We start from the raw sequence: 20022 nt of genomic DNA, 5'->3' as shown, positions 1-20022 counted from the left end.
AGGGCCTGGCCCCGGAGGCTCCCTGGTGCCCCCTCTTCGCCTCGGCAGGTGGGCCTCTCATCCTTTGTGGCCAAAACACCCCCTCGGATGCTTTCGCTAGAAATACTCCCGTGATGCCTGCTCCACGTCCCTTCTGAGAAAAGCTAAGTCAGCCCGGGGCTGGGAAGTCTGAAGGAACGAGAAGGGGAACCTGACCCCGACTCTGGAGACACACTAGAGCGTTCTGGCACTTTGTCTTTGCCCGGCACAACTGGTAGCTTCTCGGGTCATTAGGGGACTCGGGAATACAAATACTACCTTTTAAAAACCAGTGACAGGATTTAGTTTTAAGGTGCAGTGGCCAACTGAGTTAACAGTCAAAGCCCTCTGTCACCTGTCACATTTCCAAACCGGTCATAGCGAGTTAAGTAATCATAAGGAAGGAAAAGTCACACAAGCCCTTGCAAAACTTTTAATTATAAAAAAGTGTTTTACACGGAGAAACTAGACTCATCGTGATCGTTTCACAGTGTGTACAAATACCAATCACTATGTTGTACTCATGAAACTAATACATTATGTGTCAATTATAATTCAAAAAAAAAGAGCAACAGTAAAAAAGAAGTGTTTTTAAAAATGTATCCACTCAAATTAATTTGATCAGAATTCCCAGTTTAAGTTTGTTCCATTCTACAGAGCATAAATATTAAATGCTTAGAAAACACACTTCATTTGAAATGCTTTAAATATAAAACATACAATTCAAGCATAAAACAATGCATTATGATCTCATGAATACATTACAAAACACAGTGATGAAACATCAACAGCTTCAGATAAGTAGATAATACTATACAAAGGCTTGCCCAACACGTGACATTTCAACACAGGAAGGGAAAAAACACAAGCAACGTCAGATAGTGTTACTCTTAGCAGTACTACACGAGATTCCAAATTCCACTGGCGGTATTAAAGTTAAATTGCTTTCTAATCTGGGTCAAGAATAGCACAAAGTCTTTAGAGTACTTAAGTTAGAAAACCGACTTCCCATTGGCAACATGACCTTTAAAATACGCCAACAGGGCAAACCCCGAGTCACAGCGTGTGGACACCCACGCCACACTCTTCTCCCGACAAACGTGCGGCTCTGCCGGCCGGGGCACTCGCCTGAGAGACCAGAGACCGGCCGTCTGGCTCAACGACAAGTGCACAAGATCAGGCCTCTCGTATCTCACATAAGATCCAAGAACAAACACATTCAACAAAAAAACCTAACCTGTGTGCTTCTGTTTCCTTTAAAAAAAAAAAAAAAAAAAGTATCAGGTTTTTAACCTATAAGGGAAAATCCACTGTTGACAAGTGTCTCAGCTGGACTCGTCTGGTCTCTCAGCTGAAAGGGTGCAGCACAATAGCCACGACTTTGTTACAGACTAAAATCCAACAGGTGATTCCAACACCACCTAGAAACCAAAAAATTCAACGTCAGAGAGCATGCCAACGGTTCTGCCTGTATTTCCGGCCTCTGCTACCTTTAATTCACAGGAATCCAACTCTTTCTCAGCAGGGCTAGGCTACGAAAAACTCAGACTGTGTCTCCTGGATTCAAACTCATCAGACCTGATTCACAGGCTGCCTCCTTCATTCAGTAAGAATCACACGAACTGGCAATGATGCGAATTTCTTTCCTGCCAGAGAGGTGTGTTGTTATTTACGACATTAATAAATTAGAAAACCACCCTGTAAGACTATTTGTTTTTCCTTCTCAAAATACTGTTATAAACTAGGCCATGTCTACCCTTGCCGTTCGTGCCCAGGTGATGATGAAGCAATAGGAAAGCAGGCTGCAAGAGTGCCGGTGGCCCCCGAGATGCCTGGGCCTCGTGCTCTCCTGCTCAGCAGCCCTGACAGCCCACCAGCAGTGCCCACAAGGCTGGGGGGAGAAGAGGGGCAGAGGGAGAAGGATGCGGTGAAATTGGAGTCTTTGGAAACAGTCATTCTTTTTCACTCAGTAAATTACTTCCAGCATGATCACAAAACACAACCAAAGGCTGGTGGGCAAGGATGCACGTTGCAGAATACAGACTGCATAACCAGACTATGACAGTAAAAAATTAGGACCTAAACAAATATCTTTAACAGAGAAATTAATGAAGAGCAGTTTTTTGAAATTCCTTCAAAAGTCTACTGATACGGGAAAGGGTTTACAGTATAAAGTAAAAGGGGATATGAAGTTACATGTACCAGACGACTTTAATTGTATAAAACAAATAGAAAATAAGACTGGAAAAACATACCACAAAGTTAAGAGAAGTTATCTATAGTCCATGAGATGGTTTTAAAATTGTTCTTGTCTTTCTAATCATTAATGATATGTACTACTTTTAACATCCCAAGGATGTTACCTTTCAAAAATAAAGGAACAGCCAATAGCAGTAAATGCTGGAGAAATGCCAAGCGTGAGGAAGGAAGAGAGGTCACAGAATCTAGGGACTAGAGATTGGCGTTTCAATGAACAGGGTATCAAACTCAAGGAGTGGACCTCGATTCTGGAAGCAGACTGGACAGAGAACTCTAGCACTCCTACCGAACATGCCGGTGACGCTGGCCACGGCAGGTAACTTCTCTAGGCCTGTTTCTTCACCTTGAGCCTGCTGCGAGGCCCAGACACCAAGAACTGCTCACTAGTGAATGGACGAGGTGGGGGTTACTTCACCTCATACCCCACATGTCCATATTCTTCCCCTGGGATTTCCAGAAAACTCTTACCTGCTACTCTGGTAGGAAAGGCTACCAGGCGGTCTAGTGGAGTTATCCATTTACTCGGTACCACGGCCACAGGGACAGAGTAGTATTTCCAAATGAGCGACACCATCAGGGCAGCCTGCAAAGACACTGCCGGTGAGCGGACAACCTGCCAGTGACACAATCAATAACCAAGAAAGACGAGAAACGCGCAAACATGCTAAGGAAACTCTCCAAACCGACGAGGTCAAGCCCTATCAATCAGTCCTCGTGGGAAACAGACCCAGACGCACAGCCACTAATTTCCGCTGGCGGCACCCTGAAATAGTGTCTAATTAGAGACTCGTCCACAGGACATTGGCACGCACTGCTGCCAAGTGGGGTAGCCTTCTGTGAGCTGGCGTTTTACTGTTTTAATATGAGTAACAAATACGCACTATTAAATTAGCTGATAAACCAACCCGGGTCCCGCATAACGAAGGGGTTCTTTCCTCATGGAGCATCTCCTTTAAGTAGCCAGACTATGATAAACACACCTTATTAGTGACAAAAGTGATCTCACACCTCTGTGATCCTTGGAAAACCAGTCCATCTCCCACCCACACATGGTGCTGGCCTCTGCTCGAGGAGGGAGCCCAGGGAGTCTACACGGTAGGCAGCGAAGCAGCATCCCTTCGGTTGTCCTCACCCATTTCGTGGCCTTGAATCAGCCACTCAAACAAGCGACCATAAAAGAGGGAATCTGGCTCAATTCCTGCCCTCGGGAAACCAGCCAGTGTCACAGTGACAATGCCTCGGGGTGAGTACTTAAATGTACCCAGACAACCTGGGCTGTGTGGGGCGGGCCCAAATCCTTTCCCCAGTGAGGACCACATGTAGCGCTGAAACCCAGAGGTCACTGAAGGCAGCCGCTCGTGCGTGCGCAGCACATCCATGACCTCAGAGTATCGCAGCAGAAGCAGGGGTTCCGCAGGAACCTTCCGACCCCAGACAGGAAAGCTGGGAATCAATGGGCTGGACTTTAACGAGAACAGCGCCGCCCCCGCCCCCGCCCCCGCCCCCGGGAGAGCGGGCAGTCACTTCCACGTCCACACACCACACAACAGCCAGCGACCCAAACCGGCACTCTCACAAAATACTCTCTCTAGGGGCGCCTGGGTGGCTCAGTTGGTTAAGCGTGGGACTTCGGCTCAGGTCATGATCTCACAGGTTGTAGGTTCGAGCCCCGCGTCGGGCTCTGTGCTGACAGCTCAGAGGCTGGATCCTGCTTCGGATTCTGTGTCTCCCTCTCTCTCTGCCCCTCCCCTGCTCATGCTCTGTCTCTGTCTCAAAAATAAATAAAACGTTTTTAAAAAAAATTTAAAAAAAACAAAAAACAAAACGCTGTCTAAATAAGCTTCTCTCCCTTCCCCACACGCTCCCCAAACTGCATTGGAATAAAGGCAGTAGGAAAGAGCTCCAGGGAAGCTACTTCAGCATTCATGTGCTGAAAACTTCAACGTCTCACAATTCCAACCGAGAAAGGCTTTCTCGGAGCCCTCGCGCACCGCTGGTGGGAACACAGCTGGTGCAGCCACTGCAAAACAGTATGGAGGTTCCTCAAAACATTAAACACACAATTACCATAGAATTCCATTAAACATAGAATTCCACTACTGGGTATTTGCCCAAAGGAAATGAAAACACTAGTTTGAAAAACTATACAGCCATCCTTATGCTTACTGCAGCATTACTTACATTACCCAAGATACGGAAGCAAAATGTCCAGTGACAGATGAATGGATAAAGAGGAGGTGGACACACACACACACACACACACACACACACACACACTGGAATACTACTCAGCCATTAAAAAGAATGAGATCTTGGGGCGCCTGGATGGCGCAGTCGGTTAAGCGTCCGACTTCAGCCAGGTCACGATCTCGTGGTCCGTGAGTTCGAGCCCCGCATCAGGCTCTGGGCTGATGGCTCGGAGCCTGGAGCCTGTTTCCGATTCTGTGTCTCCCTCTCTCTCTCTGCCCCTCCCCCGTTCATGCTCTGTCTCTCTCTGTCCCAAAAATAAATAAAAAAAAAAAAAAAAAAAAAAAGAATGAGATCTTGGGGCGCCTGGGTGTCTCAGTCGGTTAAGCGTCCGACTCTTGGTTTCAGCTCGGGTCATGATTTCATGGTATTGTGAGTTCAAGCCCCGTGTCAGACTCTGCGCTGGCGGCACAGAGCCCGCTAGGGATTCTGTGTCTCCCTCTCTCTCCGCCCCTCCACTGCTCGTGCTGTCTCTGTCTCTCTCAAAATAAATAAATAAACTTAAAAAAAAAAAGAAAAATAAAAAGATGAGATCTTGCCATTTGCAACAACATGGACGAACCTAGAGAATACAGCGCTGTGTGAAATAAGTCAGACAGAGAAAGACAAATACCGTATCATTTCGCTCACATGTGGAATCTAAAAAAACAAAATGAATAAACACAAAAACTAGGACCTAAATAAATTTTTAAAAAAGCAGATGGTGACCACCACTCTCCTGGTGAGCACCAAGTAACACAGAAAACTGTTGATTCATTATGCTGTACACCCGAAACTAACACTGTGTGTCGTACTTCAACTCAAAGAGAGAGAGAAAGGCTGTCTTCTAGTCTAACTTATAAATCCACAGTGCTCGGTTCCATGCTGGCAGGATGACGCAGCACAGCGGCCGAGAGTGGAAAAGCCTGAATTCTCACACCTGGACTCTGGGGGCTGCAGAGTTCTGGAGGACAGTCTGGTACCAATTTTAAGGACCCCAGGTGACACAATACGGCACTTACTTGCAATATATAGAAGGCAACACTTATAACCCATTTTATCTTGGCCAATTGGGCTGTCCGAGCTTTCACTGAAAGGAAAACAAGGATGAAATCATTATTATCAGTCCTGAAAAATGAAGAAAATACTCAAAGTACACAGAAATGTCATTTTCATTTTATAAAATGTTTTCTAATTCAGTGTATTTAGAAATTATAAACCAGACAGGTGCTTGGGTGGCTCAGTCAGTTAGACATCCGATTCTGGACTTCGGCTCAGGTCGTGTTCTCGTGGCTCATGAGTTCGAGCCCTAAGTCAGGCTCAGTGCTGACAGCTCAGAGCCTGGAGCCTACTTCAGATCCTGTGTCTCCCTCTCGGTCTCTGCCCCTCCCCGACTTGTGTGTGTGTGCGCGCTCTGTCTCAAAAATAAACTTTGAAAAAAAAAGAAAATATAAAACAGAATTTCTTAAAAGCCACACATTATGCCAGTCATTGAAACAGAATCACACACACATTATAAGATTTGAAGCTTTAATTGTGAAAATGCTTAAAACTATCCATCTACATCAGAGATTCCTTTTATAGTGCGCTTATCACTCACCAAGAGGACTGTATTTGCTCCCCAGGCCTCCCTGTCTACACAGCACACTAACCCAGAAGTGGAAACCTGGCTAGTCCTGGGCCTGGGCGGGCCCTTCCATATGTCTTACGAGCCATGGAGACAGCTCTCTCACCCGGCGCATGGGTGAAAAACGTCTTCATCCCAGGAGACTGCTGGGGGTGGTGGCAAAAGCAGCGGTGAACAAGACCAAACCCCGACCCTGAAGTCTATACTGGGGCAAGGACACTGCTGGGCATTTCTGAGAGTATTCACAAAAGCCCATGGGCATCCAGTATGACATTTTCTCAGGCTTATCTCAAAATGTATTGAATTTGAAAATGTCTACCTACAGAAAACGAAGAAAAACTCAGAAGATGTTAGTTGTTTCAGGTTCACAGGCAAGTAAGGAGAAAGTAATAATGATCACTGGGTTTCTTCCAGACAACCTAAAAGTTCAACATTTAGAACATCAAAGAATCAAAACATATATTCTACGAATCTTTATATAAAAACTTCTCTATTAATCAGCTCTCGTAAAGCTTTCCACACTACAACTAAAACCAGTACCGTGAGTTTTGAGCTTATCCGTCATCTTGTTGATCTTTCTCTCCAGCCTGGCATATCTGGCGAATTCATCCATCATGTTGACGGTGGAGAGTTCTTGCTTCATACCCTGGATCTCCGCTCTCATCTGCGACTCCTGCTCAGCGTCCTTCTGCAGCACCCTGGACATCTGGTGGGGCGGACAGCGGGGATCAGCGCCTTTCCACGGGGGTACACCTTCTCCCCCACCTCCTCCACCACTCCACTGAGGTCTCTTCCAGCGGGGCGGGCTGCCCCTTACCTACATAGCCAGCCTCGGCTGCCCGGTCCTCCTGCCCCCACAAACCACCACAAAGACAAAAACTCCCTCTGATGTGGACCATTATTCACATTATACGTTTCCTTTTGCAGATATGCTCATGGATCGCTCTGGTACAAATGGATGTATCTTTCACTCTAACCACAAAACTGTGATTACAGAATGAAAACCAATTCCAGTTGCCACTCGGTTGACAAGGAGCACACATACTCTTAGGCAGGCAGAGGAAGGTGGGCGTAGGGGGCCAGTGAGGAGGGCGTAGCCCAGCAGGAGGAGGGCACTCCCACAGAGGGGCACCTTGGCAAGGGGGTCAGAGCCAAGCACAGTGCTACAGGGGTCTCCAAGAAAGGGCGGCCTGGCATTAGAGTGAGCGCAGGAGTCATACAGGATACAGGCTGGGAGCACCCAGCCAAACACAGAGACAGAGCCCAAGAGGGGCTGGCCGGCATGGGGGATGGGGGGAGCAGGCATTGCGGGGGGCAGGCACGGGGTGGGGGGAGCAGGCATGGGGGGCAGGCATGAGGGATGGGGGAGGAGCAGGCATGGGGGAGCAGGCACAGGGGTGAGGGGGAGCACAGGCACGGGGGAGGGTAGGGGGAGCAGGCCTGGGGGATGGGGGGGCAGGCACAGGGGCTGAGGGGTAGTAGGCATGGGGGAACAGGCATGGGGGGTGGGGGGGAGCAGGCAGCAGTGAGGATGGGAGTTACAAAGCCTTAATCAAATACAGCAGACATAATGAAAATAATGGGAGCCAGTTTTCTCACTGTCAGAAAAGGGAATTAGAAATATGGATCTGGAAAAGAATACAATGAATCCTGCAGTGTTGAATTAGAATTGGAGGCATATGGGTGTGTACTTGCGATTTTCCGCAGATGGAGAAATATAGATGTAAAGGTTTGTGAAGGGGCACCTCCGACAGCCAGGCCCCCATCGCTCACATGCACCGTCCCCAAATACCTGCGCACACACACACACAACTGCAGGGTCACTCGCTCCCCCCCCAGGACCAGGGAGCAGTGGCCACCAGGTGGCGCTGGGCAGCGGCCAGGACAAGTACAGATCCCCTGACAGCAAGGGTGGAGTGAGACCCACCCACAGCGCAGGTCTGGGGCGGGGAAGGACTGAGAAACCCTGGAGCACCCACCCCAAGCGGAGAGTGAACACCCCTAAATCAAAGTCCACAGCACCAGAAGACCTGCAATGAGAACACAGCATCCCTTCTGCGACATCAGACAAGGATGTTCCAAGAAGGCCATTGTGCGAACTCACTGCCCTTGCCCTATTCAGAAATGTCAGCCCTGCAAGTCCAGGAAAGGCCAAGAATCCTTCTAGACTGAAGAGGCGTGACAAGTATGTGCAACGCATGGTACTGACCAGGGTCCTTTTGCTGCAAAGGACCTCACTTGGGAGGAGTGAAAACAGGAACGAGAGATCAGGAAGGTCCCTGATGGTTGTGTTGTGGACAAGCCACCTGTTTACACACTCGTGCATCCAGGAATGCAGGGGCGCAGGTTGACAGCTTAATTTCAAATGTTTCAGGAAACAATATTGGTTCCTTGCACTGTATGCGTAACTTTCCTGCACGTTTGTTTCAAAATTTTTTAAAGTTTGATTAAAAAAAAAGATGAGGGGCACCTGGGTGGCTCAGTCGGCTGAGCCTCCGACTTCGGCTCAGGTCATGATCTCACAGCTTGTGAGCCCCGCGTCAGGCTCTGTGCTGACAGCTCAGGAGCCTGGATCCTGCTTTGGATTCTGTGTGCCTCTCTCGCTCTGCTCCTCCCCTGCTCGTGCTCGCTCACTTGCTCTCTCTCTCTCAAGAATAAATAAAACATTAAAAAAATATTTTTTTTCTCTTAAAGACTAAAGAGGAGCACCCGGATGGCTCAGTCTGTTAAGCATCCAACTCTTGATTTTGGCTCAGGTCACGATCTCATGGTTGGTAAGTTGGAGCCCCTCGTCAGGCTCTGCTCTGACAACGCAGAGCCTTGTTGGGATTCTCTCTCTCTCCTGGTCTCTGCCCCTCCCCTGCTGGCATTGTCTGTCTCAAAATAAATAAATAAACTTAAAAAAAAAAAAAAAGAAAGAAGATAACATATGACGTGTACTGGCACATAGCACACGCACAATGAGTCGGTCCCTCCGGCTTAGGCTCCCCTCTGCACAACAGGGCAACTCTTCAGAAAGAGACCGGGAAGCCATGTCCCCGTCACGGGTCTCCCCCGGCGCCCGCGCAAGTGCCAGGTCCTGGGACCCCCTCTGAGATGGCAACCTCCGGTGCCTGCGCAATGAAGTCCTTCTCGTGGGGACACGAGAGGTCTCTCAAGGGCACCTGAACAAAGCAGTGTGTTTGCTACCGCACATCTTCCTGCAGGCCTCATGCCAAGAGTAGCTCTGTCTTCACCCCCTCTGCCCTCGCCTGGCCCCTACCCAACCCCCTAACTAAAGGACAGATATACTCCAACCTGATCCACTCTGGAGACGAAAATAGGAACAGGACAAATTTTCTTAAGAAAGTCACAGAATCATCTTTAAGAGCAAAGAGTCTATGGATGTTTAAACTTAACACATCAAGAAATGGGCAAGAGGTAGATTTTTTGAGTGAAAGAGATCCTATCTTTTTTTTAATTTTTTTTTTTTTTTTTTATTTATTTATTTTTGGGACAGAGAGAGACAGAGCATGAACGGGGGAGGGGCAGAGAGAGAGGGAGACACAGAATCGGAAACAGGCTCCAGGCTCTGAGCCATCAGCCCAGAGCCTGACGCGGGGCTCGAACTCACGGACCGCGAGATCGTGACCTGGCTGAAGTCGGACGCTTAACCGACTGCGCCACCCAGGCGCCCCGAAAGAGATCCTATCTTGATTGTGATGGTGGTTATCCTACTGAATAAGGGCACAAACTCATCAAATTGCCCACCTACCTAGAAAACGTCAATTTCACTAAATGCCAAAGTACACATCAATAAACCTCGCTTTTAAAACTAGATTTTCAAGGGGCGCCTGGGTGGCTCAGTTGGTTGGGCATCCCACTTTGGCTCAGGTCATGATCTCGTGGTTTGTGGGTTCAAGCCCGGCGTCGGGCTCTGTGCTGTCGGTTCAGAGCCCGGAGCCTGCTTCAGATTCTGTGTCTCCCTCTCTCTCTGCCCCTCCCCTGCTCACGCTGCCTCTTTCTGTCTCTCAAAAAATGAATAAACGTTAAAAAAAAAATTTTTTTTAACTAGATTTTCAAGAGAAGAAACAGAAGCACAAACACATTACTTAGCAGTATACAGAACACACAAGAAAATTACAAACCGAGAAGACCAAAGGTGTTTACTCAGCTCTCGGTGAGCGAGGGTGGGAAAATGAGCTTGGGGAGAAGTGAAGAGTTTTGTGGTTAAATTAGACAACTGCAGTGCTTGGGGGGGGGGGGGGGCGGGGGGACGGATAAATGACATCTGCAAGTATACAGAACTATTCCAAAGTGTTTAAATTTGCAAATATGTACCCACATTAATCCAAGACCTCCCTATAAGTGACAACTAAAACATGCTAGAATTTATGAATTGAAACACTTAATGAGATTTGAATGTAAAGGTTTTGAATATTAATGTTTAAAACAAAAATAAACCCCTGTCCTCCTTATGTACTCAAAAGCACCTTCCAGGTCATTAAACCTCCCACTTGACAGAAACAGATAGGCTGTGTGGGGTACAGCTTTTCAAAGACCTGGAGATGGGTCTACAAAGAATTCTCAAGCAGAAAATGAGTTCTTAAGATGACAGGCAGTAGGAGAATCTTGGGAGAAGACGAGGATATACCCGATCCTTCTCGTCACCCTGGTGCCCCAGACGCTGGCCGCCAGCCTGCACGAGCTCAGTGTCCTACCAGACTCACCCTCAGGTCCCTGTCCAGGTTCCACACTCCCTTCCCAACAGACAATATGCTAGAGCTTGAACTTGGGGTCACAGCGGGTTAGACTGAAACCCCCCTCTACCACTCAATGGCTGGCACCCACCTCCCTGGACCAGACCCATCTGAAAATTAATCAATGCCTAATGCCACTTAAGTCCCAAAGGCTCATCCCTCCTGGAACACAGGAGGCACAGGGGGAATGACGTGCTGGGGTTGCCCGCTCAGATGTGTCCCTAATACAGGCGACACACTCCTCCTCCTGAGAAGGGACCAAGGCCCCTTCTGCGGACCCGAAACAGCCCAACGTGCCACGCCCGGCGAGTCAGCGCTCTCCAGTCGGGAGCCCTCCTCACAGCACAGGTCCCCCGCACGTGGACGACCCCATTCACAAGGCCGCACCTGCGCGCCCAACCCCCAGTGCCCCCACAACTACTACTTGGGGGTCATCCTCACGCCTGGTCTGCAACAGGAACTCACTAGGTGACCATGCTCCTTGGAAAGGGAGAGGAGGGTCCCAGGAAGGCACCTACAGTGGCAGGTCCTGCAGTGTCTGCCCCTCGTCTCAGTGGCCTGGGCCCCTATAGGGAAACGGAGGCGGCCACTTTTTAAAGCAGAAAATGAAGGCAATTCCAAAATCATCAATTATAAAAATGGCAGTCGGCCCCACAAACCAAGTCCCAGGGGGACAGCCTGCGCTGTGCCCGCGTCTAGGGTCAGCAAAGCGAGCACCCGTGAAGGAGGGGCGGCTCATGCCAGCGCTGAGCCCACCCTCGGCCGCGTCAATCCTGGGGCGTCTGCGCAGTGCGCCTCCCTACACCCCGCCCTCTGCCGCGTCAGTCCTGGGGCGCCTGCGCACTGCACCTCCCTACACCCCGCCCCTCACCGTCGTTCCCGGGGCGCTTGCGCAGTGCACGCAGCTCGCTGGGACGTTCACTCGGCCCAATGCCCTCGTCAGGCTTGAGGCGCCTGCGCAGCGCGCCTCCCTACACCCGCGCAGAGCAAAGTCCTGGATCGCCTACTATAGGAACTAGGCTCTGTCATCCACACGTCCTGTGACCAGCTTGAAGACGAGAAAGAACTCTGAGGAAATGCCAGCCAAGTCAACACCAGGGACTGGGTATCCTCATCCGGGCCCCTCCTCCGCCCCAGTATTGAGCTGAGATCCCCTGCCAGGACCTGGCCAGGCTTTGCTAGAGGACTTGTGATACTTAAGAGATTATAGGGCCTCAACCAGCCTACCCGACTAATGGGACGGCGTGCCCCTCCTCTGCTTCTGGCTGGGTGGGAAATGCTTCTGAAACACTGTAGGGAAGGCCATACTTGGAAATACGAGGATATGGCCCATTCCCAATTAAGCTTTCTGATTCTCCTCGGAGGGCCTGTAATGGGCAGCCTCTAAGTGTCGTGAAAGAACAGCATTTTACCCGGCCCAGGACCAAAGCATGCCTTACAGCTTTACACTGACCCTCCCCACAAACCCAGCCACCAGGCTGTACAATGTCTTCATTACTCTTCCCTGTTCTGAACACCAAAAATAAGGGCTGTACTCTGATGGGATAACTATACATCATCCTTTGAGCCTGGCTCACAACCCTGGCAAATAGCGCTACAACCAAGGGGAAACGGGTTTAAGAAAGCTAACTGGATTGAGGTTAGAGAGGCTGTACTTCCTGTGGGAAGCGGCACAGAATGTGAACCCAAGTCCAAAGGCAAACCCAGGGCTCTTTCATCTAAACGATGAACATCCACGTGTGCAAGCCTCAGGCACAACTAGACTGCAGCGACAACCTTTAGTGAGTGTGCACTAGCTGCAGAGCATGAGTTTGGTGGAAGCTTAGTTAAGGAGCCTGAGATGATGGCAGATCTTCCTTATAGCTGCTGCCACACCCGAAACAAACACTCCTCTTTCCCCCTCTGCTAATGGGAAATTATGAACGATTCATAGAGGAGCACAAAGCCAACACAGCCTCTTTGAGCAATTTAGGTTAGTTTCATATGGCTCCCACAAGAGATGAAATGGGATGGGGTACATAAGAATCCAGGTGATACTCCAAGGAAGATGGGCAAGCAACCCCCAGAATGGAAGAAAATATGTATAAATCATATACCTAATAAGTAGTTTAATCCACAATATACAAACAGCTCCTCACTCAACAAAAAACCAAATGAACAAAAAAACAAACAAACAAACAAAAAACCATTCACTCCCTGCTGTGGGCCTACAGAGGATGCCCTTCCCTTAGGGACAGCTGCATTAAAATGGGGAACAGGGGCGCCTGGGTGGCTCAGTCAGTTAAGCGTCCGACTTGGGCTCAGGTCATGATCTCACAGCTCGTGAGTTTGAGCCCCATGTCGGGCTCTGTGCTGACAGCTCGGAGCCTGGAGCCCGCTTCGGATTCTGTGTCTCCCTCTCTCTCTGCCCCTCCCTGCCTCACGCTCTTTCTCAAAAATAAATAAACATTAAAATACATACATATATATTTAAAGGGGACAAAGGACTTGAATCGACATTTCTCCAAAGAAGGTATACAGATGGCCAATAAGCATATAAAATGATGTTCAACATCACTAATCATTAGGAAAATGCAAATCAAAACCACAGTCAGACGCCACCTCACATCCATTGAGGATGGCTATTATACAAACAAAACAAAACAGAAAATAGCAAGTGTTGGAAATTGTGGAGAAATTAGAACCTTGTACATTGATGGTGACAATGCAAAATGGTGCAGCGGCTGTGGAAAACAGTTTGGCAGTTTCTCAGAAAATTGAAAATAGAATTACCACATGATCCAGAAATTCCACTTCTGGGTATTTACCCAAAAGTACTGAAAGCAGAGACTCTAACAGGTATTTGTACACCAATGTTCCAGCAGCATAATTCACAAGGGCCAAAAGGTGGAGACAACTCAAATGTCCATCAAAAGATGAATGGATAGGGGCGCCTGGGTGGCTCAGTCGGTTAGGCGTCCGACTTCAGCTCAGGTCACGATCTCGCGGTCCGTGAGTTCGAGCCCCGCGTCGGGCTCTGGGCTGATGGCTCAGAGCCTGGAGCCTGCTTCCGATTCTGTGTCTCCCTCTCTCTCTGCCCCTCCCCCATTCATGCTCTGTCTCTCTCTGTCCCAAAAATAAATTTAAAAAAAAGTTGAAAAAAAAATTAAAAAAAAAGATGAATGGATAACCAAAATGTGGTCTATACATACAATGAAATATTATTCAGCCTTAAAAAGGAAAGAAGGTAATCCTAGCACATGCTGCAACAGAGAGAGCCTTAGAGACATTATGCTGAATGAAATCAGCCAGGCATAAAAGGGAAAATATTGCATGATTTCACCTACATGAGATAACCACAGTGGCCAAATTCATAGAGACAGAAAGTAGAACTGTGGTTGCCAGGGCCAAGGTGACAGAGGACAGGGACTTACTGCTGAATGGACAGAGTTTCAGTTTAGGAGGATGGAAAAATTCTAGATGGATAGTGGTGATGGTTGCACAACAATGTGGATTACTTCATGCCACCGAACTACACATCTAAAAATGATAAAATGGTAAACTTTATGTTACGTGTACTGTACCACAATTTTTTATTTAAAAGTAAAAAGGGGCGCCTGGTTGGCTCAGTCGGTTGAGGTCCAACTTCGGCTGAGGTCGTGATCTCACAGTTCGTGAATTTGAGCCCCACATCGGGCTCTGTGCTGACAGCTCAGAGCCTGGAGCCTGCTTCAGATTCTGTCTCCGTGTCTGTCTCTCTCTCTCTGCCACTCCCCTGCTCCCCAAGTGTCTCTCTCTCTCTCTCTCTAATATAAACATTAAAAAAAAAGAGAGATGGGCAGAGGCCAGCTCTTCAAGGGTCTTTTATGCAATGCTAAGTAATTGGGACATCATCTTAAGGACTAGGTAGCATCAGGATAGATTCTGAAGGGAGGTTGGGGGGTTAAAGAGAATTCTGTATGCCTTAGGACAATGCAGGTAGTAAACTCCTGGCACAGAGTTTTACACAAAACAGGCACTCAGTGAGTGCTGGTAGAATAAAGAAAGAAAGTGGAAATCCTGCCTAGTCTTCAATTCCACCCCCACCCCCCGATACACACACACACACACACACACACACACACACACACCACCAATTTAAATCAGCACAGAACTGCGTTTCCGGCAATAATGCTCCAATGCTTGCACCCAGTCTCTGAGCTCTGTCAGACAGTCCCTCACTCCCGCTGTGGACATAAAGAGGGCGCCCTTCCCCAGGAAACAGCTCCCTGTTTCCCACACACACCTGACATCAAATTTGCCACCAAACCTCTCTTCGGGCTCCAACAGGCAGAGGGACAAAACTAGGAGAATCACAAACCAAGATCAGTCTCCACCCCCGCAGTCCCGAACCGGATGACGCAGTGCAACCCCTTGACCCTCTGTGTCAGACTCCTCCTCTGCTAGTAAAAGGATACGGGATGACATTCATATTTTACAGCAGCCGTGACGACTGGACCCGAGGTTATGTACTCATGCCTACGCAAAACGCACGGCGGAGAGCTGCATTCCAGTGCCCTTTGCTCCCTTGAATACAGGAAGCATCACACAGTGCCGAGATTCTGTCTACACTGCCTCTCACCCCAAGAACGGGGGCTGCTGCACCATGAGATCCTTCCATATGGGACCTGGCAGAGCTGGCGCTCTGGCACTACATGCACGAAAGGGCCAGGGCCTCCAGGCACTGGACCCCCAGCAGCGAGGCTGCTGGATGCCTCCAGGGACCGGGGGTTAACGGAACTAAGCGTGGCTGGCAGAGGGGCACTGAGAACTCCCAGTCTGAGGGCTGCTGCCACGTGAAAACGTGGCCAGGTGCTACCAGGTCATTCTTTTTTTTTTCTCCCCGAAAATCCAGATATCCGGATTTGGGAGTAAAGCCTTGCAACTTTTAGACGCTAACAACGGAAGGAAGGAAGGAAGGAAGGAAGGAAGGAAGGAAGGAAGGAAGGAAGGAAGGAAGGAAGGGAGGGAGGGAGGGAGGGAGGGAGGGAGGGAGGGAGGGAGGGAGGGAGAAAAAAAGAAAAACCTTAAGGCGAACAGCCCAACCAGACGCTTCTCCGGCCCTCACGCGGTTGGTCTGAGTCCCATGTGTCTACACCGGGCTCGCCGGGGACAGCGGCGCAGACCCACCGGCCCCCTGGAAGGCCAGACAGTCACTTACGAAGGAGGAGAAGGACGGGAGGAGAATCCTGAGAACATTGCACCCAAACACGAAGCTGAGCACCAGCAGCCACGCCCAGCGGTCGGCCTCCGCCGCGCTCATCCCGCAATCTCCTAGAGCTGCCGGCTCGGCTAAGGTAACTCCATGGGGACCACGCCGGCGCCCACGCCCTCGCGGGCGCCTGCGCAATGAAACGCAGCGACCTCTGAGGCGCGCCGCCGCGCCTGCGCACTGCGCCGCACTTGGCGGGGAGGCGGAGTCCTCTTTTCTTCTTGGTCCCGGCGAACGCTTTGCAGCATGCCTCTTGGCCTTTCGGGCTTCCGTAGTTTTCCTGCACCCTCCCCACCATGTCCTGGCTGCAGTTTTACCGGTTCTGGTGATTCGGCTGCTCCCGTCTCCAATTTTGTTGTCGCTGCGAACCACTTACGTAACGAGTACTTTCTTTAAATTGACTCGCTTTTATTCCTAGATAAATTTATTTTAAAATAAGCCTTTCCGTAAATGGAAAACTATCGTAATTGTAGTAGCAAGTGACTAAAAAGAAAGGTTTTGTAGTTATATGTAAAATGCCTTGAGTTTACATTTCAAAACAAAACAATGAAATCTAAACAATTTACAAAGCTGCATACCTAAAAAATAAGTTTTAATCGGAAGGTACTGCTTACAGTCAGCCCGTAATAACGTTAAGTTTAGGTGAAAATGAGGTTTTACTGCAAAATAATCCCAATTCACATTTATATATGATAGGTAAAGCAAAAGATGTTTGGCTCACCCCTCTGCCAAGGTTGGGTTTTGAGAATTAACTCTAATCAAATGAATCAAGGAGCTGTGGTTCTACTGGCCTTGCAAAATAAACAAACCTTTTAGAATCTCTAAAAGTTTTCTTCGAGCCCATGTTAGGACAGTTGTTTGGGAAACGTGCTCTTCACAGGGAAGAAACTGTTCGGAGAATAATCAGTTTTTCCAAGGTTATATTTTTTTACATCTTGCACAAGCTCAAGAGGTTACAGATTAGCATATAAGAAGGAATCATGAGTTTCATCACAAAGGAATGCAGGGAGCAGGAGTCTTGATTGATATCTTAAGACGGTTTTTCTTCAGGCTACTCATCCCCAGATGTACAGTACATGGGTGGAGGGCCGTAAATCAGGCTTTTGGTTTGAACAAAGTTTATACACAGTCATGCTGACTGAGAAAGAAATCTGATAGCGTCCCTTGTATATCAGACCTTTCGAGAGTTTTTCTCTCATCATTTCCCCCTTTTGATCAATAATCTTTCAACAGAAAGCATTGATCATTATTTTCTCCCTTGATGCCAGGGTGATTGTTTATCTGCCCTGGGTCCATCATGTCCCTCAATGCTAGGCTCGATTTAAGTCACCTAGGAATCTATGTTGCAGAGGCCAACAGTATGTCCTTTAATAGGGAATATTACAATATATATACATAGATATATAGATATGTACACGTTTTTTTAGTAAGATCCAGTTGTAGTGCAAACATTGTATGTATGCTGCTTTTGCACTTTTGTAACATTTATAGCATAAACACAGAAATAGCAATAAAAATCCAATTAATAACACTTGAAGCAGGGGTGTCTGGATGGCTCAGATGGTTAAGCCTCGGACTCTTGATTTCAGCTCAGGTCGTGGTCTTGCAAGTTTTTGAGCTCAAGCCCCACGTCAGGCTCTGTGCTGGCAGCATGGAACCTGCTTGAGATTCTCTCTCTCCCTCTCTCTCTGCTCCTCCCCCTCTTGTGCTCTCTCTCAAAATAAATAAACTTAAAAAAAAATTTAATAATATTTGAAGCAACCAATGGGGACTAGGTACAGAATTAGAAAGAAAAGAATCAAAAAAAAAAAAAAATCCATTACAGGTACTTTGTAATTCTGAATTAATTTGAGTATCTATTTCCTTTGTCTATACTTATTTGTGCTTTGTGATATGTTTGGGCTGATTGGTTTAAAATGGTAAGTAAATTGTCTGTTATCATATGGAACAATTTCTCTGGCCAGTTAGTTTCCATAGATATTACATCTTGTGGTGACTGTAATGCTATCTCCCAAAACATTTCATCATCAATATCAATATTTAATTTTTGTTAGAAGCAGGCAATTCTATTTGAGATACAAGGTCAGTATTGTGATGAAAGGTACTCTGATTACAAAGCAGATCAAGGAGTATTACAGAGGTGTTTTGTAAACCTTCCCAACAAAATCTTCCTTTTCCCAGATGCCATATGTTAATTTGTAGAGGCATAACCATTGTAGGCCAAGTTGGAGTGAAGTCAGGGCTCTGTTGTTGTTTAGGACCTAAGCATATATTTTTCCTGAATGCACAGATGTCAGTAGATACTGGAATCCAAAAAGAATCATTGCCTAAGTAGTCACATCTTCCTCCAATGGGAGGAACTCTGGTGGTATTTACAAGTTTCTATCCCTATGATGACATTGAAATTAGTTTAGTTGGCCATAAGTTTGGGTACCAATGCAATAATTGAACACTTATATAAATTACTGGAGTCTTTAATGATTTCCCACAGATTAGGAGAGCTGTGCATTTTGGGTTTCTTTCAACAGTATTTGTTAAATTTTTTTAACATTTATTTATTTTTGAGAGAGAGACAGAGTGTGAGCTGGGGAGGGGCAGAGAGAGAGGGAAACACAAAATCCAAAGTAGGCTCTAGGCTCCAAGCTGTTAGCACAGAGCCCGCAGGGCTCGAACCTGCAAACCATAAGATCATGATCTGAGCCAAAGTTGGATGCTTAACCAACTGAGCCACACAGGCACCCTGAGTGGGCTTCTGCAGTTAATAAAGAAGGCCATTGGGGTGCCTGGGTAGCTCAGTTGGTTAAGTGTCTGACTTCAGCTCAGGTGATGATCTTGTATTTATGGGTTCGAGTCCCGCATCCGGCTCTGTGCTGACAGCTCAGACTGGAGCCTGCTTCGGATTCTGTGTCTCCCTCTCTCTCTGCCCCTCCCCTGCTTGCGCATAAAACACTAAAAGGAAGGAAGGAAGGAAGGAAGGAAGGAAGGAAGGAAGGAAGGAAGGAAGGAAGGAAGGAAGGAAGGAAGGGAAGGAAGGAAGCCATTGACCCAAAGTTACCTCAGAGTCTTCTGGGTTATATGGCAAAGTTAGATTTAGGAGGTTACTGAACCCACCAAGTCACTCCCAAAGTAGCGTTTTTGATAGATGCCCATTGTTTTTTATTATTTTGTCTTAGGCCTCTCCATCCACAAAAACATGATTTCTTAGTACATTGGATATTTTGGCATGTTGGGCAAGCTGCAGCTAAGTTTTTCCCATTGTACTTAGGGATCTTTCTTAATAAGTTATCATCTAACTTTACAGAGATTCAATGGTCAATCTGTCGAGTGTTGTATATAATGTGGGTTAAATCTGAGTTGGGTAGCACTTCTTGCAAAGCTTTTCCTAAAGAGGTACTCTATAAGCACCAGAAGCTAAAGCTAGAGTATGTACAAGAGGTCGTGAACATTTTATCTAAATTCTCATCATAATAAAGTACTAGGGTAGTATTTGAAGTTATGTTAGTTAAATCAGTGGGTAACCATCATGTTTTATCAAGACGTAATAAAGGGGGAGGTGAAAGCAAACAAATAGGTTTACTATCTTCTAATATCACAATTTATTAAAAAAAAAAAAAAAAAAAGAGCTGGGGAACCTGGGTGGCTTAGTTGATTCTGTGTCCAACTCTTGATTTCAGCTCAGGTTATGATCCCAGAGTCGTGAGATTGACCTCATGTCAGACTCTGTGCTGAGCATGGAGCCTGCTTGGGATTCTCTCTCTCTCTTTCTCTCTCTCTCTCTCTCTCTCTCTCTCTGCCCATCCACTCCTCATGTGCATGCACTCCCTCTCTAAAAAAAAATTTTTTTAAATTATTTAAAAAATGAAGCCTAGAAATACAAGCCTGATCCCAAATCTTGGGAAAGCAATCTACCCTGATGTTTTATC

At 47.5% G+C, this 20022-nt stretch overlaps 1 protein-coding gene across 7 annotated transcripts in view; it reads right to left on the bottom strand.

The window, feature by feature from the left end:
• Nucleotides 1-16249, bottom strand: part of GET1 (guided entry of tail-anchored proteins factor 1) — a 63959-nt gene extending 47710 nt beyond the window's left edge. The window contains exons 1-5 of one of the 7 annotated variants that reach the window (XM_058732039.1): nt 16049-16249; nt 6671-6836; nt 5526-5593; nt 2746-2860; nt 438-1439 (exon numbers count right to left, since the gene is read on the bottom strand). In XM_058732039.1, coding sequence (XP_058588022.1) covers nt 1366-1439; nt 2746-2860; nt 5526-5593; nt 6671-6836; nt 16049-16150 — 525 coding nt within the window. In that variant the 5' untranslated portion in view covers nt 16151-16249 and the 3' untranslated portion in view covers nt 438-1365. The other 6 variants (XM_058732042.1, XM_058732035.1, XM_058732041.1 and 3 more) reach the window with 6 other exon arrangements.
• Between the last annotated feature and the right edge of the window lie 3773 nt (nt 16250-20022).

Source organism: Neofelis nebulosa, chromosome 5 (assembly GCF_028018385.1).
Source record: "Neofelis nebulosa isolate mNeoNeb1 chromosome 5, mNeoNeb1.pri, whole genome shotgun sequence".
NCBI lineage: Eukaryota > Metazoa > Chordata > Mammalia > Carnivora > Felidae > Neofelis > Neofelis nebulosa.
This window is presented reverse-complemented; position numbering and strand designations above follow the sequence as displayed.